This window comes from Salmo trutta, chromosome 19 (genome assembly GCF_901001165.1).
Source record: "Salmo trutta chromosome 19, fSalTru1.1, whole genome shotgun sequence".
Taxonomy (NCBI): Eukaryota; Metazoa; Chordata; class Actinopteri; order Salmoniformes; family Salmonidae; genus Salmo; species Salmo trutta.
Window position 1 is genome coordinate 24,729,533 of NC_042975.1, and position 24,141 is coordinate 24,753,673.

At 42.3% G+C, this 24,141-nt stretch overlaps 1 protein-coding gene across 21 annotated transcripts in view; it reads left to right on the top strand.

The window, feature by feature from the left end:
- The window catches only part of LOC115154191 (neural cell adhesion molecule 1), a 311,150-nt gene that overhangs the window by 251,517 nt on the left and 35,492 nt on the right, over nucleotides 1-24,141 (top strand). For 9 of the 21 annotated variants that reach the window (XM_029700164.1, XM_029700165.1, XM_029700167.1 and 6 more), the window contains 5 exons: nucleotides 4,447-4,597; nucleotides 6,579-6,763; nucleotides 7,394-7,490; nucleotides 8,502-8,669; nucleotides 14,311-14,436. In XM_029700164.1, the coding sequence (XP_029556024.1) occupies nucleotides 4,447-4,597; nucleotides 6,579-6,763; nucleotides 7,394-7,490; nucleotides 8,502-8,669; nucleotides 14,311-14,436 (727 nt within the window). Of the gene's footprint in view, nucleotides 1-4,446; nucleotides 4,598-6,578; nucleotides 6,764-7,393; nucleotides 7,491-8,501; nucleotides 8,670-14,310; nucleotides 14,437-18,972; nucleotides 18,988-19,261; nucleotides 19,298-23,131; nucleotides 23,192-24,141 lie in introns of all 21 variants that reach the window. The other 12 variants (XM_029700156.1, XM_029700173.1, XM_029700162.1 and 9 more) reach the window with 5 other exon arrangements.

Consider the following 24,141-nt stretch of genomic DNA (forward strand, 5'->3'; position numbering starts at 1 on the left):
TTTGCATTCATTCCTCTCATATGGTTGGTTTCATAACCACTTATTAGGAAGGTGTCGACAGTTCCCCCAAAGCTGCAGACGCTCCAGGTCTACTTCCTTGTAACTGTTTTCATTCCCATTCATGGTGTGATAGCTGCCAGGCTCGTCCCAATGACTGCGAGTCCTGTTCAGGGACTGGGGCTAGCCAGGCAACATTGAAAACCCTCAATTAGCCAACACTCTGTGCTCTGCTGTGGATCAAGCCAAACCAATCTAGCTGAGCCTTTTGAAAACACTAACCAGCCAAGCTGTAGACTGCACAAGAAAACCCTAAAATAGAGATGCACCTTAATATAGTCTACTTCACTGCTTGTTAGAAAGAAAAATGAATAATATAAGAAGAATTCAAGAAATGCTTATGCCTTTGTGGTAAATATCCGAGGCATTTACTCAACAATCTCAATGTCTCTGTCACGTTAGGCATAACTGTTGATTTTGTTTGGTTCGGTGTATGAATATTCATCAACATGTGTGCTGTGTTTATAATGAATGATTCAGTGACATATGGATGGTGTGGCTTGGGGAAAATAAGTTTCCCAGAGTTTTAACTACAGATGAAAACTCACAGTTATCATCTTGCAAGCCGTTATTAATGAATCCCGCTGCATGTACCAACAAAAAAAATACTCTGAAGTTCCATTCATTGGAAACATAGCTTCTTGTATCTATAACATTTTCATTATTAATTCAGGTCTCAGTTGATCTTTACTCTGGCATCCAACCATGAATTCACATCAGAAAACCCAAACGTCAGTTTTTAGGTTTTGAGTATCAGTTCAGGAAGATGGACTCGTGCCATGTAGCCTAGATAATCGCCCCACAGCCAACATACTGTATCTTCATAACTGAAATGTTGATCATTCAGAATTCAAATAATTTGATACACTATATATACAGAAATATGTGGACACCCCTTCAAATGTGTGGATTCGGCTATTTCAGATGCACCCGTTGCTGACAGATGTATAAAATCAAGCACACAACCATGCAATCTCCATAGACAAACATTGGCAGTAGAATGGCCCGTACTGAAGAACTCAGTGAATTTCAAAGTGGAACCATCATAGGATGCCACCTTTCCAACAAGTGAGTTCGTCAAATGTCTGCCCTGCTAGAGCTGCCCCGATCAACTGTAAGTGCTATTATTGTGAAGTGTAAAAATCATCTGTCCTCAGTTGCAACACTCACTACCGAGTTCCAAACTCCCTCTGGCAGTAATGTCAACACAAGACCTGTTTGTCAGGAGCTTCATGAAATGGGTTTCCATGGCCGAGCAGCCTAAGATCACCTTGCGGAATGCCAAGCGTCGGCTGGAGTGGAGTAAAGCTCGCCGCCATTGGACTCTGGAGCAGTGGAAACGCATTCGCTGGAGTGATGAATCACACATCACCATCTGACAGTCCGACGGACAAATCTGGGTTTGGCGTATGCCAGGAGAACGCTACCTGCTACAATGCATAGTGCCAACTGTAAAGTTTGGTGGAGGAGGAATAATGGTCTGGGGCTGTTTTTGATGGTTCGGTCTAGTCCCCTAAGTTCCAGTGAAGGGAAATCTTAACGCTCCAGCATACAATGACATTCTAGACGATTATGTGCTTCCAACTTTGTGGCAACAGTTTGGGGTAGGGTCCTTTCCTGTTTCAGCATGACAATGCCCCCGTGCACAAAGCGAAGTCCATACAGAAATGGTTTGTCGAAGATTTTGACTCGCCTGCACAGTGCCCTGACCTCAACCCCCTCGAACACCTTTGAGATGATTTGGAACGCCGACTGCGAGCCAGGCCTAATCGCCCAACATCAGTGCCGAACCTCACTAATGCTGAATGGAAGCAAGTCCCCGCAGAAATGTTAGTGGAAAGCCTTTCCAGAAGAGTGGAGGCTGTTATAGCTGCAAAAGGGGGACCAACTCCATATTAATGCCCATGATTTTGGAATGAGATTTTAGACGAGCATGTGTCCACATACTTTTGGTTATGTAGTGTATTTTGGCCCTCCCAGCTTAGCTAATTTTAGCGTAGCTTCAGTAGATAACTAGTGTTGCTAAATCCTTCTTTTCAGATGCCCAGTAGTGTTCTACCTGTCTTAGTCCCTGGTATTATAGACACGTAGTTTGTAGGAAAAGCAGTTTGCATTCCACATAATGTCATACCATATCTTTGCTTTTGATATTTCGAATAAACTGCTCTGATCTTTTCACCATTGTTTGAGTCAACATTTGCCTCGTGTACGATTGTAGTGTCAATTACTGACATGGGCACCATGGGTAGAGGATTTATCCATGCTTTCCTGGGTTCACACTCAATACGACGGCTCAGTTGGTCAGTTTAGCAAAACCCCACTGTAAGTGTGTCACGGCGTCCATAGCACACTCTAGTCTGGCCACATTCAGACATGACACCTTTTGAGAGAGAAACGAGACACCCGTCCCCAGCGGGCACGACCATTTCTGAAGGCTTGGAGAGACATCGAGCTGGGTTTTTCACTCTTGTTCCTGGGCTCAGCCAGCCATCCTATTTTCCTTTAACTTTTATTAGAATGAGGAAAGGGGTTGGCAGAAGGATGCTTCTGCGCTTTTTATTAGAGGAGATAAGAGCCACAGACACAGAATTGTATTATGGGACCACGCTGCAAAGCCTCCCTTTTGCAAAGCTCCCTCACTCTCTCTCTCCTGTTTCTCTTGATATGTGACAACACAAGAAGATCTGCACGAGGGGAAGGTGTGACATGAATCGTGCCTCAGCTTTGCTAGCGTGCGACCGACCCTCAATGTAAAGCAATGTGCACACTGCATATATATTACATTTTCCCCCCGCCTCGGAACACATGTAATGAGAAAGGCCCTGCATGTGTAGCTTACCGCCAATTACTTGGCGAGGAAGCTTCTATGTAGACAGCCCTGCATACTAACAGGTTATGGAGCGTGAGGCATAAACGGGATGGGATCCACGCTCCAAAAAGCCAGGCTATAATTTAAAGCACTCAATGTCTTTGGATCATGACTAAGCCATCCCACCTTAAATCGACTTACCGAATAGATTGAATTGCAAAGCCCCAAATGTGCGACACGGACCAAATCCCCTCTGGCCATTGAACAAGTCATTTGTGGACTTAAGAAGACCTCCCAAAGGGTGTTACATGATGTCATACATACAGTAATAAACAGGTTCTGTCTCAGAAACATTGACCTGAAGATCATTTGCTGACTATTCCCCACAACTGATCCAATAATTATATTGATATAGATTGATGATGTACATGTCAGTGCTATTGATTTAGTGATACTGTGAGGTGCATAGACTTTCCAGATAAGTTATGATGCACCCTTTACTCATTTGTTAGGGTCACCACACCTATTTTGATACTGGTGTCCTGCTTGCCATGAAACATTTGCAAGATGGCGTGACTTAGTTTAATTGGTTTAAGTCTACTACTGACAGTACGAGCATGATGAACATCTTACATCTTTTGACAGCTTATCTAATAGGGTTTCAGCTGGCATGACTAATACATCTATTAAAATGTGTCATGGAAGAGACTTCTCGGCGGTTAAAACGGGTCAATTAACTTTCATGTTTTCCATGATATCAGTGTGTGCCATTCATTAGCCAAACTTCCCATTAAATGCCATATTGAGTTTCAGTACCATTTTGATTTTGTCAATGAAATTAGCTCTTTATCATAGAATAAATGAAAACAGTCTTTGCACTTAGATGTGTTGCATTATTTATATTCAGGCTCATAAGATACAGGAGCAGATGCTTGCTCTAAAATTCCCTTAACACAAGATTAATGCTGCCCTTTGAAAAGGTTGTAGGGCACTCTTTAGATCCTCAGCCAGCTGTTTTTACAGTGCTGCACAGCCATTCTCACTACACAGAGAAGATAACACAATACGGATGGCATCACGTATCAATTCTGAATCTATTATGCAAATAAAGCAAAAGCTGAAGTGTGTGGAATGCTGTTTAGAAAATAGTCAGAGAGTGTTAGTAGCTTAACAAGTAGATGTATTTCTGCTCATTGGTGTGAAGCTGTGTGTAGCCCGAAGCAAGCTGGAAGTATAGCTGTTGGAATTTCTTTCAGCCATGCTTTTAGAAACCTGCTGCATTGATTTGCTCCATTATTGATGTGTTTGGTTTTCCCGCCACCTCCTGCAAAGCAGCCCAGATAATATCTAAAAACATCCGCTGGATGATTGCCATCTTTATTTGGCAGTATTTTGTTAAGGAATTCTGTAGAAAAAGACAAATCTAGGAAAATGAAATTCTGTCCAAATTCTGACAGGTGCACAGAAAAAAATACATTTTAAAACCGAAGAAAGAAGGTTGCACCTTGAGTGGTCAAGTAATCCAAAAACATGAAATGGTCAAAGTGTTCATTGTTGTTCTTCTCTTTTCTTCCTCGTAGAGTCTTGATGGGAACGTAATGGTGCGTAGTCACGCACGGGTGTCCTCTCTAACCCTGAAGTACGTCCAGTTCACCGATGCTGGCCAGTACCTCTGCACTGCCCGCAACTCCATTGGTCAGGACCAGCAGACCATGTACCTGGAAGTGCTCTGTAAGACACCTATCTGTCTCTTTTCACATCACACCTCACATCCGTTTTCACTAATACCCCTTTTTACCAGTATCTTCAAAAGTTTCATGAATCCTCACCACCTTTTGCAAATAGCAATTATTTACTTTATCGATGAGATTGTCATGGAGAGTGATAGTCTAATAAATTCTAGCTAGATCAGAAGTTACCAAAAGACACCTACTCTTGAATTTGACACACTTTACACCAGAAGCCATGGACCCATGACCTTTGACCCGTTGATTTTTCCTTTCTGCTGTGTCAGTAGATTTGAATGGATTGTTCACAGTATCTAGAACTCTGTAAGGACAGCTTTGTAGGCTTGCCAAAGATTGAATAGAATTTTCTGGCTTACAAACGGAATATGGGCTAGTAAATTTCAATGTTAATGAGTTCCAGACGCATCAGATAACAGTCACAGCCTGCTAACGGTACATAACACAGAGCTGTGCACAGGCAAGTGAGAGCCAAATCATGCTTAATGTAATTTTTGCACATTCAAATGCACCATGAATATGGAGAAGGAAGAGAGAGGAAAAAAATACAGTATGTACCCAATAATGAACGTCTAATTGGATTAAATTCCCTTTCCCCCAAACACAGGCAATCTGCTCCGAAAACCAGATAGCATCACAATAAACAATTGATATGATTGTGAGGACTAGCGTTTAGCCGGAGTCTGGCTAGTGGGTAATCAGGTTGTTAGTTCAGTGTTGCACAGTAATTAGTGAAAAGAAAAGGTGCTTTGTCTTGAGCAGAGCTCTCTCCCTCCAAGATTAAACTCAACCAGATTGTACAATCAGGACAGTATCTACACATAGGAGGATTGAGACAATTGAGACACTCAATTCCCATTATCTGTGGTGTGCGATCTTTGTTTGTGCTACCCATGTGCTGATAGGAAAGTGTTAATGTATTTTCTGTTTGACCTTGGCTCTTTTGGTGCACGTCAGTCTGTTTGGCATGAATATCTTATTAAAACAATGATTGTTTTAGCTCTCCTCTCGATAAGCAGGGTTTATTTTGAGAAATCCATTTAGCTGGGCCAGTCTAGAGTAATTGAATGGCAGGGTCGTGGGCACAGGCTTGTCACAGACTCAGAGAGTGGGATGAGATTGCGGAAAGGGAGCAAGGCCTTTTAGGGGGAGCGGGATGGAGAATCTGCCGATTTAGCGATGTCCATCAATCCCAACAGCTGGGGACAGCAATGGCATAAAGTACCCAGGGTTGGAACTTGAACCAAGGCCTAGCAGTGTCATGGGAGACCTTAGTATCAGGGACATATTAGAGAGAAGTACAATATTTTACACAGTTTATGTGGGGCCAGTGAATCCCAGGGTTATTTTCTTACAATATAAAACATGCTTGACTAAGACACTTGAGGGGTGTGCGGTAGATCAATAAATTGTGATAGCTCTATAGCAACTGTAGTGAATCGGTTGAATAGAGTGCATAGAGTGGCAATAAGGGAAAGTGTTTTACTGACAACTGGTTGATCTATGCTTGCCATGTGACATTAAAGGCAAAGCAAAGAAACATATACACCAACAAATAAAAAGTATTTCTTACACGGTAGCTTTACTATTCACATTGGTGCACAAATTGCATAATAAAACAAATGTATGTATCATGTAGAGGTGACGAATGAAGATCAGCCTCTGTCTTATCTAGCATTATGTCCTCATAGAAAAAACAAAAACAGAATGGGCAACTTTTTGAATGTAAAATGTATTTATTATAGTGCTTAAACCTAGGTACTGTGGGAGACGTATCCAGATATAAACAATAAAAAACACCCCGAGTACTAGTAATATAGTATTCTAGTATTTATTCAGTATAGTGTTTCAGCTATTTATAGACTTTATGTCTGTGGTGGATGGGTTGCTATGTCTGGTGCAGTATGTTTATAAACAGAAGTCTGTGTGTCGACCTTCTGGTGACCCCCCCCCCATGCCCGCTGCAGATGCTCCTAAGATCCAGGGCTCAGTGACGGTCTACACCTGGGAAAGGAACGCAGCCAACATCAGTTGTGAGGTTCTGGCCCATCCGGGGGCCTCGGTGGTGTGGTTCAGAGATGGCCAGCAGCTGCCTAGCACGAACACCACCAACGTCAAGATCTACAACACACCAGCCGTTAGCCACCTCGAGGTATGGTACAATAGGGCTACGATGGTTTAAGTGCCTTTCTAAAGGACGTAACCTCAGTAGTTACATTCCTCCTGGGATTGACAACTATTTTTGGGTTATACAATTTCCAGATGTTAAAATGCAAGCTCACTCAAACTGGGTAACTCAAGCAGAACATAGAACATATTGTCTGCATCCCAAATGGTGCCCTATTCCCTATAGTGCACTACATTTGACCCTATGGGCCCTGGTCTAAGTAGTGCACTATAATGGGATTAGGGTGCCATATGGGACAGAACCCTTGAGTCTGTTCCCAGGACCTGGGTAGACACAGTCAGCATGCATGACCTGCTGTGCTGAATCTCGGGCTGTGAGACTTCCCATTCAAAAGTGAGTTTCATGCCCCGAGTCCCCTGAACCCAGAACACTCTCTGTGGCACAAAGAGGCCTGTATGAGCCGCTGGCACATTTACACTAAGATGCCTGGTTAATGGTGCCACTGGAGGGTCCAACCGCCCCCACCACTTGATAATTATTGAGCAAGACGTGTGCCAGTGGTGAGGAACAAAAGGCACTGCTATCGTCTGGGGTACGTCAGATCACTGAAGGAAGAAGATGTTGTTGATGCAGATGTCTTATTTCTTCTTCTAGGTCACCCCAGATTCCCAGAATGACTTTGGAAGCTACAACTGCACAGCCACCAACTTAATCGGAACAGAGTCCAAGGAGTTCCTCCTCATCCAAGCAGGTCAGTAAACAGGGCTTACTCTGTAATATACTGTACACAATGATTTCACCAAGATATATTCAGATTCATATGTGTTTGTTATTGTTTAATTGATTGTGAATAAATTATGAAACTGTATAGCTGAACCAAGATAGCAATAGAAGTTTGTATTTTCATTTAAATGGAAGGAAAATCCGATGCATATAGTAGCCCAGTGTCGTTACCACACCTCAAGCAGTCTCAACCATTTCTGGAACAGTTCAGCGGAGGCCCACCGTGAAGTTTGGTCTTGATTTTACTTTAGAAACCTCAAGTATTTTTCTCTGTTAGTTTCATACATCACATCTGGAGGTTGACTTACTGTTTTTAGCTTCAAGATTAGTTACTTTTCAGTTGTTAAGGTGAAGTGCCATTGTGATAAAAACATAATGGGTATAATTTCCAGGGCGTTTTCAGACATATTGGCGTTAAGTGCAAATTGAGGGCTGCTATTTTGGCGGACTATAAAGCAGTGCAGATGTCATGGGTAGTTGGCCAAGTGTTTTTTTTGTCATCTGCAGCACAGTGGTGACATGCACTTTAACACCTTTTTTAGTAGAGTGGGAATGTGTGCTTGTGAGTGCACCAATGGGAGAACCATGCTTACATTTTTTAAGCTTGTTTTTTAAGCTCACTTTTTAAGCACCCTGTGTCAGTAAACCATGTGCTTCTCAGAATATCATCCCAACATGTTCTTGAGTACCTGAAAATTGCCAAAAGGATTTGGAAGATATCGTTTGCATTATTCCATTGCAGTTGGGACAGCATTTCACATGTACTGTAGCTCCCGTCACCTGTAGTAACATGGGACTGCCAGCACCTTGAAACCGTTATTGACTGATCTCTTCACAAGTGACCCTATGATTGGATGAATCTGGCACATTTCTCTTTATGATTGGTTGAATCTTTGAAATCCTTGATCCTGATTGGCTACACATCCTGTGGGTCTCCAGGGACAGGATTAAACCTGTATGTTTCCGTGGTGTTGTGTAGATGTGCCGTCGGCGCCCGGCATCGAGCGCGTGGAGCCTTTCTCCAGCACAGCCGTTGTAGAGTTTGAGGAGCCCGATGCCAGCGGCGGAGTTGCCATCCTCAAGTATCGGGCCGAGTGGCGCATGAAGGGCCAAGACTGGACCGGCAGGGAGTACGACGCAGAGGATGGTGAGTCACAGACAGACAGACAGACAGACAGACAGACAGACAGACAGACAGACAGACAGACAGACAGACAGACAGACAGACAGACAGACAGACAGACAGACAGACAGACAGACAGACAGACAGACAGACAGACAGACAGACAGACCAGAACAAGATGATATTGCCAGTAGACCAGAGCCATATACATACAGAAATGTTTCTGGAGTAGACTAGTTTATCAAAGCAAGCCAGAAATGTGAATGTCAGCATTCAGTTTGAATAAGTATTGTTTGTAGAAACAAGCCTAGTGTCAGAGCGTTATTAATACCTGTCATATTGAGTCTTGGCCAGTGTTCTCTTGGAAGAGACAAATCCACCTCAATGGGTCCTGGATAAATAACGTGTAAATAAAATATAAAGGGAGATACCTATTCAGTTGCACAACTGAATGCATTCAACTGAAATGTGTCTTCCGCATTTAACCCAACCCCTCTGAATCATAGAGGTGCGGGGAACTACCTTAATCAACATCCACTGCACCCGGGGAGCGGTTGTTGTTGGGGGTTAACTGCTTTTCTCAAGGGTAGAACAGCAGATTTTTCCACCTTGCCGGCTCGGGGATTCAAACCAGGGACCTTTTGTTTACTGGCCCAACACTCTTAACCGCTAGGCTATATGCCGCCCATCAAAACCTATGTAGGATATTGGGGTAGATATTAGAATTTGATTATCAGTGCGGTCAGCACAACACACCAAATCTGTCAGGGGCTAGAAGTCTATGTGAGCTAGAATCCTGCGCGTCTATTTTTTTGAGCCACACTCACCCCACACCGGCCACAGCAATTCCGAGCCCCACCTGATCCGACATATTTTTCTCCGCAACCTGACCTACCAGCATAGATTTGTTCCGAGAGCCAATCTGTGACCTGACAAATAGCACCAATTTTATTGTTTTTCTGACTCCAGAGTAGGAGTAGTAGCTATTATTCCCCTCCCTGCATGAATTGATATTTCTGCATGACTATTCAACATTTGGTTAAAAGGAAACCATGCCATGAATTAACGATATCTTTTTAGTTTTACAGTGAGATGCGGCTCATTGACATCTTAAATCACTCTGTTAAAATGGGCGTTCTAGTTACCTTTATTACCTAATGAAAGGTAATGAATATAAGCTTCAAGATCGATAGGGCAATTCACCTATTCCAAACAGCCTATGTGAATGCAGTGTACACACAGCTGTCTTACCAAAATAATGCAAACGCAATGTTGAAAGTAGTGGCCTAGTTATTCATGCATGCAAACAAAAACACTGAATAGCATCAGTTATCAGTTATCTTGGCCCATTGATCATCAGTTATCTTGGCCCATTGATCATCAGTTATCTTGGCCCATTGATCATCAGTTATCTTGGCCCATTGATCATCAGATATATAATAAAAAAATCTTCTCTCCGCCCAATGGCAAAAAGTGCAAAATTGCAGGAAATGAACATTAAAGCAAAAAAAAAATTATATTCGCTGGCACAAAGGGGGCCGCTAAAATGTTTTTCTCGCAAGGTGGGGGGGGGTGAAGGATGTGGGCCACTGAGGACCCATGAGCCACTGCGGCCCCTTATGATGAGTTCTGTTTTTTGGCCCCCACCCCTATCAAAGTTGCCCATCCATGATTTACAGCAACTAAAACCAATAGGCTACGTAGAAAACCGGGGTGGCAGGTAGCCTAGTGGTTAGAGCGTTGGACTAGTAACTGAAAGGTTTCAAGATCGAATCCGTCAGCTGACAAGGTAACAATCTGTTGTTTTGCCCCTGAACAAGGCAGTTAACCCAGTGTTCCTAGGCCGTCATTGAAAATAAGGATTTGTTCTTAAAACTGACTTGCCTAGTTAAGTAAAATAAAAACTGTAATAGCATCTGCAGTAGTCCAACCACTCTCTTCCTATGAACCAATTGCTATTAAATTAATGTTTTTGGACATAAAACCTGCAGCTAGGGTAGGATTCTAGACTAACCTGGGCCGGCTCCTCTGTTCCAAGATCAGCAGGAACAGTCGGAGATGGAGGTGGCTGTGGAGCCATTATCCTGGTGGTGCTTGTGGAAGGGTGGGTAGGCTCTGCACATGGAGCTAGCTGGAGCTCGGCAGCATCATCACTGCTGGGCTTGGCGGCGGCCTTTGTGGTTTGATGCTGCTGCTGCTACTCATCGCTCTCCTTGGGTACTTTGGTGAAGCTACTTTCTGATATCCATCGTGGCAGATTTGACCCCACAACCGGTCATAAGTTTTAGAACACCTAAACATTCAATGGTTTTTCTTTATTTTTACTATTTTCTACATTGTAGAATAATAGTGAAGACATCAAAACTATGAAATAACACATATGGAATCATGTAGTAAGGAAAAAAGTGTTAAATAAATCAAAATAGATTCTTCAAATAGTCACCTTGATGACAGCTTTGCACACTTAAAAGCATTTTTCCACGCTTTTAATGGAAACAAGAGGAGTCATACCTAACTGCCGAGTGGCTTTCCATAGCCCCCCAACACACATCGCGGTGCATGCTGTCCATTATACTGACAAAGCGCAGCGGAGAAACCGCCAACCTGGCACTCAATCATTTTTACTTTTTTGATATTTTTATATAGGGACATAAAACTACAACTGAGGGGGCTAAAGTTTGAACTGAGGGGGCTAAGCCACTTTAGCCCCCTTGTGGAACCGGGCCCGCGACATAACAAAACAAGACTTTTACGTTCTATATTGTTTAGGTAATCAAATAGTTTAATTGAAGCTGAAATAAACAATTCCCAGAATCGAATATTGGCTGCAAAAATACATTTATTTACCCACTCAAACTTTTACCAGCACACTGGTTTAAACTTGATAATGCTGTGTATGGTCTGAATGAACGAAAGCCTGAATTAAAGTAATAATTAACTGATAATAAACTGAATTAGCCTATCGTCAACAAATACCTGCTTGCACTTTTTGCTGGCTGTGTATCCAGCTACCGGGTTGTTGTCCTTGTCCACAATGAGTCCCAAATCCTTCCAAACCAAACTGGGGATTTTACTTGTGCAGCACCTGTTTCCACGATGGTGTAGGTCTATTTCATAACCTTTTTATTTATCCTACGTTAGACATTTGGAAGCATTACCTTTAAATTGTTTAACTTTGGCCAAACGTTTCGGGTAGCCTTCCACAAGCTTCCCACAATAAGTTGGGTGAATTTTGGCCCATTCCTCCTGACAGAGCTGGTGTAGCTGAGTCAGGTTTGTAGGCCTCCTTGCTCACACATGCTTTTCAGTTCTGCCCATAAATGTTCTATGGGATTGAGGTCAGGGCTTTGTGATGGCCACTCCAATACCTTGACTTTGTTGTCCTAAAGCCATTTTGCCATAACTTCGGAAGTATGCTTGGGGTCATTGTCCATTTGGAAGAACTATTTGCGACCAAGCTTTAACTTCCTGACTGATGTCTTGAGATGTTGCTTCAATATATCCACAGAATTTTCCTTCTCATGATGCCATCTATTTTGTGAAGTGCACCAGTCCCTCCTGCAGCAAAGCACCCCCACAACATGATGCTGCCACCCCGTGCTTCACGTTTGGGATGGTGTTCTTTGGCTTGCAAGCCTCCCCCTTTTTCCTCCAAACATAACGATGGTAATTATGGCCAAACAGTTCTATTTTTGTTTCGTCAGACCAGAGGACATTTCTCCAAAAAGTACGATCTTTGTCCCCATGTGCAGTTGCAAACCGTAGTCTGGCTTTTTTATGGCGGTTTTGGAGCAGTGGCTTCTTCCTTGCTGACTGGCCTTTCAGGTTATGTCGATATAGGACTCGTTTTACTGTGGATATAGATACTTTTGTACCTGTTTCCTCCAGCATCTTCACAAGGTCCTTTGCTGTTGTTCTGGGATTGATTTTCCCTTTTCGCACCAAAGTACGTTCATCTCTAGGAGACAGAATGCATCTCCTTCCTGAGCGGTATGACGGCTGCGAGGTCCCATGATCCCATGGTGCGTACCCACTGGAATTGTGATTCAAAGAATTCATTATAAGTGAAATAATCTGTCTGTAAACAATTGTTGGAAAAATTACTTGTGTCATGCACAAAGTAGATGTCCTAACAGACTTGCCAAAACTATAGCTCGTTAACAAGAAATGTGTGAAGTGGTGGAAAAATAAGTTTTAATGACTCCAACCTAAGTGTATGTAAACTCACAGAATGTGATTCGCAACACAACACAACAAGCTCCTGGGTTTGTAAAACAATTTTTTATTTTGTTTAACGTTTCCGACCTGCAATATAATTGTTCTGAACCGCGAGCTGACCTGCAGGTTGAAATCATTTTTTCCTTCCACCCACTAGCAGATTTTTTTTGCGGGTCAACCGTGGGGAACCGTGGGTATCCAACCTGATGCAGGACTCTAATGTGGGCACATCTGTCTGTCATCTTGTTCTGCAATATCATCTTGTTCTGGTCTGTCTGTCTGTCTGTCTGTCTGTCTGTCTGTCTGTCTGTCTGTCTGTCTGTCTGTCTGTCTGTCTGTCTGTCTGTCTGTCTGTCTGTCTGTCTGTCTGTCTGTCTTACTCTCACATGGGATATATCAGCAGATTGTTGACAGAACCCAGGGGCCACTTGTCACAGGCCAGCCTGATGCACACACACACACACACACACACACACACACACACACACACACACACACACACACACACACACACACACACGCACACGCACACACACAGAAGCACCCAAACTAAAAACAACTTGTTTCATACACCAGTGACTGCAATTCTGCACACAGACACACACATAACGGCCAGTCAATAGACATTTGCACTGTGAAAGGCCTGCCAACTAACACACGCAGATACCTACTTATGGACTAGAAAATACACACACACACACACAGAAACAAAACACAGACAACCTGAACATATGGCATCCTCACACACACTCCCCACGCACACACAGCGTCAAGCAATAAACCTCCCCACTCACTCACTCAAACAGACAAGGGCCAGCCTCTACGCTCGCTCATACACAAAAAACAGTGCCAACATACCCCCTCTCAGATCACTCTCTTCTCCACCACACTGTCTTGCTCCTCGACAGAGAGGAGATCACAATAACAGCCAGCACTCTGTTCTGCCCTCTGCTCTCTCAGAGGCCTCCCATTGCATCACTCATCCTAGAGCAAGGTTCCCCAACTGGAGGCCCCTGGGTCATTTTATTTGGCCCTTAAAGTTTTCTGAGCAATTTTGGGACATAAGACTGTAAAAACACCAGCAAATCAGCTCCAAGTAATTTTAATTTAGGAAATCTATTCCAAAGTATTCCTATGCATAGTAGAGAGATATATGTGATCGTATACAAATGTAAGCAAGGTTTGAAATTATTATGTTTTAGTCAAATATTATATTGGTTTGGGCTTCTTGCGGTCAATTTGTAGTCTACAAATGATTTGTAATTATGTCTGGCCTGCTGACCATCCACTCAACAACAAAAAATCGTCCCAGGGCTGAATCTAGTTGATGATCCTTGTCCTTGAGCCATCCAAGACATTACAAGTGGTCTTCATCAGCCAGCCGGGTGACTAGGTCTGTGTCAATATCTTTAATGGCGCTTTGTAAAATCCCCCTTTTCTCCGACAGGCCTCAGCATGATCACCATCGTGGGCCTGAAGCCCGAGACCTTCTATGAGGTCAAGATGTCTGCCATCAACGGCAAGGGTGAGGGCGAGAGCAGCACTCCCCTGAACTTCAAGACAGAGCCAGTCCGTAAGTGCTTCCCTCCTTCCCTGTTCCCTCCTGCAGAGAGATAGCACTCACCTGACCCGAATGCTTTTCCTCCCTATCACCACCTCGTGCAGTCTAGCCATCCAGCCGCAACCACCTATCCCCCCCCAAGCCCCCAACGCCACATGCATAATGCATCTTCCTTCTGATCTCCTTGAAGGACCAGCCACTGCGCTCCAGGGATGCATTGCCAACTGTACCCAGCCTGTGTGACTGTTTGCATTAGCCTTAGCATTAGCCTTAGCATTAGCCTTAGCATTAGCCTTAGCGGAGTTACCAACAACGGGATGTTCTGGTTTTCAGGGATACATCTATTTTCAACCTAGCTTCCTTTTCCGCTGAAAACTGGATGTGGGAATTCCACTGAGGTGTTTCTCTTATGCCTGTTATGTTAGGTTAGTTTGCATAGAAAGGTTGGGGAAGGAGGGGTGTGGACCTACGTTTTTCAGCTAATGGGTTGTGGAAGGGGGGTGCCATCCAAGTTTCCGTCCTCCCCCTCCCTTTCGTTGGTCCTGGTGACCGTAGTGTCTGTGTGTGTTTGTCACACACACATCACACACATAGGCCTACAGTGTTTTACCCAGTTCTGGTGTATTTTGTGCTTCTCTCCCCATGGGATGTTGTTGTTTCTAGAGGGCTAGACAGCCCCCTTCCCTACCCCACATACCACCCCTCCCAACCTTCAGAGCATAATTTGCTAGGTGCAGAAAACATATTGTCTCTGTGTGTCGGCATTCTCAGTCTACACAACTCAAACTTTTTCCATTTATTGTGAAGCTAACTTCAGTCTGTGCATTTCTGCAAGCTGTTTTGCTTCTTCATGAGGACAATGAAAGACAATATCTACGATGACAGCTGTAAATGTTATCAGAGCACAATTCTTTGTCGTTTTGAGATTTTCTCTTGACAGGTAGCTGATAGATCAATTCATGCTAATGCCTAATCATTAAATGAAAGGAACAATGCTCGCATCACTCACACTACACAACACAACATCAACAACAATTTTGACAAATGTAATTTAAGGCTGCTATTTTGGTGGACTAAAAATCAGTGTAGATGACAAGGTAAATTGGCATCATCAATTTATTTTGATCATCTGCAACACAGTGGTGACTAGCACTTTAACACATTTGTTAGTAAAGAGGCGCTGTGTGCTTGTGAGTGCACCAATCGGAAAGCCATGCTTACATCTTTCAAGCAAGTTGTAAAAAAAATGAACACACATCACACACATAAGCTTACAGTGTTTTACCCTGTTCTGGTAAAACACACATTTACAATTAGTCTGGACACTGAAGAGTCAATTATTAAGCAATTACTAACTTCAAGATTGGCAAAAATTTGCCCGGATCTTCAAAACTTGTAAAACATAGTGAATTTGGAGTTAAACAATACATTGTGCCTATGCCAGTATAATGGAAGATTTTATTTATTTTTTATTTATTTTAATTGTACCTTTATTTAACTAGGCAAGTCACTTAAAATAAAATCTGTGGTGTATGACTTAAAGATTGCTGTGCACCAGCGGAACCCAACCAACTTGAAGGAGCTGGAGCAGTTTTCCTTGAAGAACGGGCAAAAATCTCAGTGGCTACAGTAGATGTGCCAAGCTTATAGAGACATACCCAAAGAGACTTGCAGCTGTAATTGCTGCAAAAGGTAGCTCTACAAAGTATTTACTTTGAAGGGGTGAATAGTTATGCACGCTTAAGTTTTCCGGGTTTTTTTCTTATTATTTCTTCTTTGTTTCACAATAAACCCCCTCAAAATCCATTTTAATTCCAGATTGTAAGGCAACAAAATAGGAAAAATGCCAAGGGAGGTGAATACTTTCATAAACCACTGTATGCGTAGAGTCGCACGGGCATAGGGGGAACATTCAATCTGAAAATCTAGACATTAATTTACTCCCAGAACAGTTTATGATTGCACCTCTTTTTGGATGTTTTATTAAGGCCGCTTTACACATTTAAGTCACTGGATCTAATTTGTAAGAGCTGCGTAATAAAATAGCATAATATGAATCTGCCTAGATTCACACTCTGTGGTAGCCATCTCAAAACACTGAAGGAATTAGAGAGTTGGAATGGAAAAGCGACCACATCTTTTAGTTTCTCCCTCCTAGTTTGTCAGTCATGCTGAGCGGTGTTGCTGTACGTGGTAGTTAAGGTTATTTTGTCTAGGTTTATCCACTTCTGATTCAACACATTTAAGGCATGAATCAGTCTGATTCTGTTTTGCTTCTGCCACGCTTCCATCTGTGCTTTTCACCCTCTGTGCTTCTGTAGCAACCACCCTTAGTTCCCACTTTGATTGACCCTTTTTTCAGTCTATAGTCTAGAGGGATGCCTTGTCCTGTTACTTCATCGTAATTTGGAGCATTGAGTACCTTAATCAGATAAACAGCGACCTAAAGTCATAATTCACTATTACTCTATTTCACAATGTTCTGAATGTTTTCTCACCTTGAAAGTACTGTGACATTATTTGAAGTCTGTCCAGAATGCTAAACATGCCTAATTTATAAGGTACATTGATTAGGTATGTTTATTTTACGGCTCATGAGCTCTATAAATCTATGAAATATGTTTTACTGATAATAGTTACAGTGCCTTCAGAAATTGTTCATACCCCTTCTCCTTTTCCACATTTTGTTGTATTGCAGCCTGAATTTAAAATGTATACAATTTTGACTTTTTGTCACTGGCCTAAACACAATACCCCATAATATCAAAGTGGAATTTAAACAAAGTAATTAAAAATGAAAAACTGAAGTGTCTTGAGTTAATAAGTATTAAACCCCTTTTTATTGCACGCCTAAATAAGTTCAGGAGTAAAAAAAAGTCACATAATGAGCTGCATGGATAGTGTTTCACATGATTTTTGAATGACTACCTCATCTCTGTACTCCACACATACTGTACAAGTATCTGTCCCTCAGTGTCCCCCAGTGAATTTCAAACCCAGATTCAACCATAAAGACCAGGGAGGTTTTCCAATGCTTCGCAAAGAAGGGCACCTATTGGTAGGTGGGTTAAAAAAAAGCAGACATTGAATATCCCTTTGAGCATAGTGAAGTCATTAATTACACTTTGGATGTTGTATCAATACATCCAGTCATTACAAAGACAGCAGCATAGCACCCTGCATCCCTCTGCTGGTTTTTCTCTGAAACGAAGCAGGGCTGATTCTGGTTGGTCCCTGGATGGGACACCAGATGCTGTTGGAGGGCCAGTAGGAGGCACTCTTTCCTCTGGTCTGAAAATAAAAAATATCCCAATGCCCCAGGGCAATGATTGGCCTGTGTAAGGTGGTGTCTTTTGTCCTGACTCTCTGTGGTCATTAAAGATACCATGGCACTTATTGGGCTTAATTCCCAATCTTGCCCTCATACCATCATGACCACCTAACCATCCCCAGCTTTCAATTGGCTCATTCATCCCCCCTCCTCTCCCCTGTAACTATTCCCCAGGTTGTTGCTGTAGATGAGAATGTGTTCTCAGTTAACTTAGCTGGTAAAATAAGGGTTAAATACACTGAACAAAAATATAAATGCAACAATTTCAAAGATTTTACTGAGATGAAGTTCATATAACGAAATCAGTCATTTGAAATCAATTAATTAGGCCCTAATCTATGGATTTCACATGACTGGGCAGGGGTGCAGCCGTGGATGGGCCTTGGAGGGCCTTGGTGGTGGCTGCATCATCTTATGGGTGTTGTTGTAATTGTTAAGGACTGGGAAGGTTTTCAGGATAAAAATAAACAGAATGGAGCTAAGCACAGGCAAAATCCTAGAGGAAAACCTGGTTCAGTCTGCTTTCCACTAGACACTGGGAGATGAATTCACCTTTCAGCAGGACAATAACCTAAAACACAAGGCCAACTAGAGTTGCCAACCAAGAAGACAGTGAATGTTCCTGAGTGACCAGGTTACAGTTTTGACTTAAATCCTCTTGAAAATCTATGGCAAGACCTGAAAATGGTTGTCTAGCAACGATCAACAACCAATTTGACAGTACTTGAAGAATTTTTTAAAGAATAATGGGCAAATGTTGCACAGTCCAAGTGTGGAAAGCTCTTAGAGACTTATCCAGAAAGACTGTAATTGCTGCCAAAAGGTGCTTCTACTACAAAGTACTGACCCGGGAGTGTGAATACTTATGTAAATTTAATATTTCTGTATTTAATATTCAATATATTTGCAAAACTTTCTAAAAACTTGTTTTCAATTTGTCATTATAGGGTATTGTGTGTAGATGTTTTTAATCCATTTTGAATTCAGGCTGTAACACAACATAATGTGGAATAGGTCAAGGTGCGTGAATACTTTCTGAAGGCACTGTATACTTTACCAAAGTGAACTATCCCATTATCACTGTTTGTTATGGTTCATATTTAGTTGTGAAGTGACAGGACCTTCTACCATTCTGTACATTTCTGTTTGAATTGTTTCTGTTTCTTCTGATTTTGTTCATGTTTACCCATCTATTTTTGTTCAATTGGACTTCTCAGGCTATACTTTCACAAGTAAGTTTCTCATCTCCCTGTCTTTGCTTCCTTTTCTTTGACTTTTGTTTTCATTTCATCCATTTATTATGTAAAAAACTGAATTAACAATTGCTAGTTGTATAGATGAAAAAACGTATTTTCAATGGACAATTGAATTTGCTTTGTTTCGTTATCTCATTGAATTAAGAATTCTACTTGGCCATTACCTCAAAGCTTTGATTGGGGCATTTTGGTATTTGTTTTCAATAAATGAAAACGCTCACGCAATAACTCTTGTCTCAAACATTTCCAGACGGCATACCATTTCATTACTCTAACGTGGACTCAGGTTTGTTTTAGTCATATTGTAGTTTCTAAGCAGACTTTGAGCGTGTAATACATAAGTGACCATGTACCGTGCAATCCCATAGTTCCATAGCTCATTTTTAGCCACTTGCTTCTCCCGTGTGCATCTTGTCCCCTCTCCCTTTGTACCGTGAACTGATTGACCCCTGATTGACTTCAAATAGTCACTCAAACCTTTGCCAATTGTACAGATACTCAGTTATTCGTATGAACATAATGAGCAATAACAACATGTTGGACAGTGTTATTGCCCGTACAGCAGCGTATACAACCAAAGACATAGAACTGAGCCGCATTATCAGCCAAAGGGAAATATAAATATTCAGTGCCATTAGTTTCTCAATGATGACTCATTGTTTATGTGGCACAATTTAAATGTAGCCTGAGATATCGGCAACAGACTGGATCCAGCCGTGGTTGGGTTTGATGGTTTGTTGCCATTCTTAAAGGGATACTTTGGGATTTTGGCAACCTGCATCCGGTATGAAGGAAGTTAAGTGGTAGTTTCGTGAGCCAATGCTAACTAGCATTAGCACAATGACTGGAAGTCTATTGTATCTACTAGTATGCTAGCAGTTACCATAGACTTCCAGTCATTGCACTAATGCTAGTTAGCAATTGCACTAACACTAGTCAGCAACTTCCTTCAAACTGCACGCGAGACATAAAAATGGTATCCACAAGCTAATCTGACTCTGCCAAAAATTGGCAAAATTCTGAAGTATCCCTTTAAGACATCCCTAATTCACCAGGCATCAGCTTTTCCACCGGGTTTATTGCATCTCTGTTCAGCCATGACAGTGTGAGGCACCATTACAGAGAAGCCTATTTTTCCCCCTCATAAGACCCTGGTACAAAAGGCAGAGAAGCGCAACAAAGACTATCTCATAATTATGCTGATTCTCTTATGTGGTTATGTTTGGAGGAGATGGATACCATCATCTGTTTTTATTGTGGAGGTTAACCTGCCTGGATGGGAGAGGTGATTGGTGGGATAATGGTTTGAACACTCCAAACACCCACTTAACATTCACCAGGGCCTGCATGACTAGCCAGGAGCACAGGGATGGCATAGACTTTAGTCTTCTCTGTTGCTCTATGCAGTTACGGTACTACTGTATTTCCAGGGTGTAAGGGACAACTTGTAAATCTAGACAAAAGCTGTTGATATTAAATGGCATATAATTAAATAATTACTTTAAAAACATATAGATCAGATATATTTAATATATATAATTATGTTATACAAGTTTTAAACTAATCTCCTTTAGTTAGTTTGTGTGTGCAGGCGTGTGTGTCATAGTACTAGTTTAGGAGGACTCAGGGTTTACAAGATGGGCCATAGTGAATGCTCTCTTGTACATTTCTGTGTCATGCCATTGTTCTACACAGTGTCTCCATCAATTGGGAACAGAAGACATGTCTTAGTTTTTGAAATACAGTGACCCAAGTTAAAACAATTAGAAGTCCATAGTGTCCACAACCACCCTTATAGAAGTCCTACTAGAATAAGAGGTAAGACAGGTGTCCACAGAACCTGCAAAGGGATATGACGATTCTCTAAGGGCTAACCCGATGCTCAAGGTTCCTAATCAGATCCCCAGGACATTTCAACCAAAGCTGAGGACCAAGGAGGTGTAGTCATGGGCACCATGTCAGAGACAGAGCCCCCTGTGTTGAGGTTCCCCTTTCCCTTTGGGGACTCCACCCGATGACCCACAGAGGGCAGCGGGTAACACAGCTGTTCCTGTAGCAGTGCCCCTCCTTGTTGCCATGACAACACAGAGCCTCCCTCCAGTCAAGGCAACAGAGACCCAGTGACCCATGGTAATAGCCTTGAGGACAACTCTGTAGATTGCATGTATAAGGGGGTCTTATCTCTGTAGGTAGAGGAAGTCACCAGGGAGCTGGCCATGGTGGTCGAGGCTGAGGTGGTGGAAGGAACTATGGAGACTGTTCTAACGTCAGCAACCACACCTGAAATTACATATACAACAGCAGCTACCTCACAAAATGCTCCCTACACACTCACGCAGCATTCCAGCTGGTGATCTGATGTAATTGGAGAGTGAGTATGCCTTTCTAAGGGATGGCTCAGCCTCTTTCTCCCTGTCTCTTGGCATTTTTCAACTAATTGGTTTTTCAGAAACCCTTCTAACATGATGTGCCTTGGCTATGGCACCATGGAAACCTGGCTATAAATACCTCGGCTTCCTCTCAGCTTTTATGCAATTGCAGTGAAAAAATATATAATGTTCATTGGTTATTATGTAGCTATCCAAAATGTGATTTCCAGTCTGCTCTAAGCGTCCGTCTCTCCCCAGCATGCTTGTGCGGACCGAATCCCTATTAATAATTAAAATGTTGAGAAGATTTTTCTTTAGGTCATTTTTGCACTCAAAATATATTATCTGCCATGGACCTTACCACAAATATGTGGATTGCAATATCTGCGGTTTGCCAGACATAGTTGCTGGCCTGCTCATGCAAGACGGATTATCACTGAAATTCTAACCGGTGAAACAACTCTATTGTGAATTTCTGATTGTACTTCTGTTTCATAATTGATGACAACTTAAAGGCAGTCAAGCAGTGTGAAGCTTCTTTGCAAAGTCGATGGCTTATGAGCGTTTCTTGCAAATATGTCAAAAGCAGGCATGCTTTTTTCAAAGATTTGTGGAATGGATTATTGCTTTCTGCAATGCTGCTCTACTTTCAAATTGTAAAAAATTCTCCTTTTTAAATTGACAGTGTTCTACAAAGTCTTTTTCACTCTGGGTGGAGTTGTTCTGTCAATGGCCGCAGTGTTGCTTTTATCACTTGGTGTCTTTGTCTGCCATACCATTCCTCACCACATTTACAGTATATCTAAGGAAAGTCTGACCAACTTGAAGCAACAACTTAGGTTCCCTTAGACAGTTCTACCCTCACTTGTGTACAAATAGAGCCTGGTAAATTAGGCGTATTGTACATTGATAGTCCATTTTATGGTTCACTTACACAATATGCTTTTGTCACTAATAACAAGATTTTAGATGTTCACAGTTAATTGAGTCATACAAGAGAGTAGTTTCTCATATAACTATTTTCAGCTGACTACCAATGATACATTTTCATTGTCATGAGTCTGCACAAATCTGTGGTTCTTACAACAACACCTACCTTGTGGGTAATGACTCATGATTATCTTGAGAAAGCAGCTTGGTTGGAATGAGTTGTGTTTGTGTTGATGAAGTGGGTTCAATTCTAATGATAATTGTCGAACATAGACCAACAGCTATACTACCTGCTTCAAACGAGGCTTATGGAAACTCATCTCCTGCTCTCATGAATTTTAATGTGGGGAGGTCAATATATATTTAGAATTTAGAGGGCTACCTGCTGGTGTTCCTAATGAAGATAACAATATGATAATCTACGTTAAATGAGTGTGAAACTTTAGTTTATTACAGTACAATGTAGATTCCAGCTGATTTTAATGATAAAACACAGTTAAATACTTTCCATAATAGAAGCATCTCAGGTAATGGTATGAGCAGACCTGTGGTATGACACATTCTTATGATGAATGTGATGTTGTACTGTACATCATGATTTTAAAGTGCTCTTGTTCATGAGGTGTTTCATGCTGCTCAGCATAAGCCTTATGTGAAAGTCGATATGACGCTCGATGGTGTGTTGGTGCCAGTGGATGACTGATGTGTACCGAGGGGGTGCTCTGCCATCAGGACGTTCAGTCGTCTGTAACACTAACGACTTACACCGCCCTCTCTGGGCAATCACGGGCACCTCTCACCATGTTTTCACCATCTTGCAGTTTCGTCAGTGACACCAACCTTCATTCCTTCAACCAGTGCAGCCCTTAGTGAGTATGCCGGTGTGTCTCCTCTACCCCCCAATCTCCCTCTCTATGCCTGCTTGGTCTCACCACTGCTTAGTGCTACTCGCTCCGCTTTAGAGACGAGGAGCTACTGGTGTACTGTCATTAGTTATAGGGTTGGTCAGTGATACAGAGACAGTCAGGCAGTCACTGACTCTGCTCACTGCCTCATTCCTTAGTACAGTTCCACTGACTAACCTCAGCCAGCAAGAAACAGGTTGCCCTCTACTTAAAACAGGTTGCCCTCTACTTGATATGAATTCAGTTAACCCCAAACGCTTGTATTACAAAACACTGTGCTTTTGGTATCGTCCCCCAGGGAATTTAGAGTGGGTTTTACAGACATTCTTCTTTAATGTCGAAGCAGTGCAGTGCAGCATGCAGCACACATCTGATTACAGGATTGATCACTGTAACATTAGCTAACACTGCTGCATGTTGTCTGATTAGTCTAAAGAAGGAAGCTACCGTCCTGCCATTAACTAACATCACCACCATTATTAGCTTTAGCACACCTAGAGCTTCTCTGCCCTTTAGATATATAGCTAGTCTCCTTATTTTGTACATTCCTTTCTGTGCGTCTGTGGCTCCTCGGCTATGCCAGGTGTTATGTCTGAACACTCTTCTAAGATGTAGGCAGCTCCCTCCCTTGACCCCTTCTGTCTTTCCCCTGGCGGCTATGGTATTGACAGTGACGTCAGGTAATATTTGGGGTGTTCCATGGCTAACCATGACAGAGTGCATTTCATATACACTACAGGACCAGAGGTATGTGGACACCTGCTCGCCGAACATCTCATTCCAAAATCATGGTCATTAACATGGAGTTGGTCCACCCTTTGCTGCTATAACAGCCTCCACTCTTCTTGCAAGGCTTTCCACTAGATGTTGGAACATTGCTGCGGGGCCACATGAGCATTAGTGAGGTTGGCCACTGATGTTGGGCG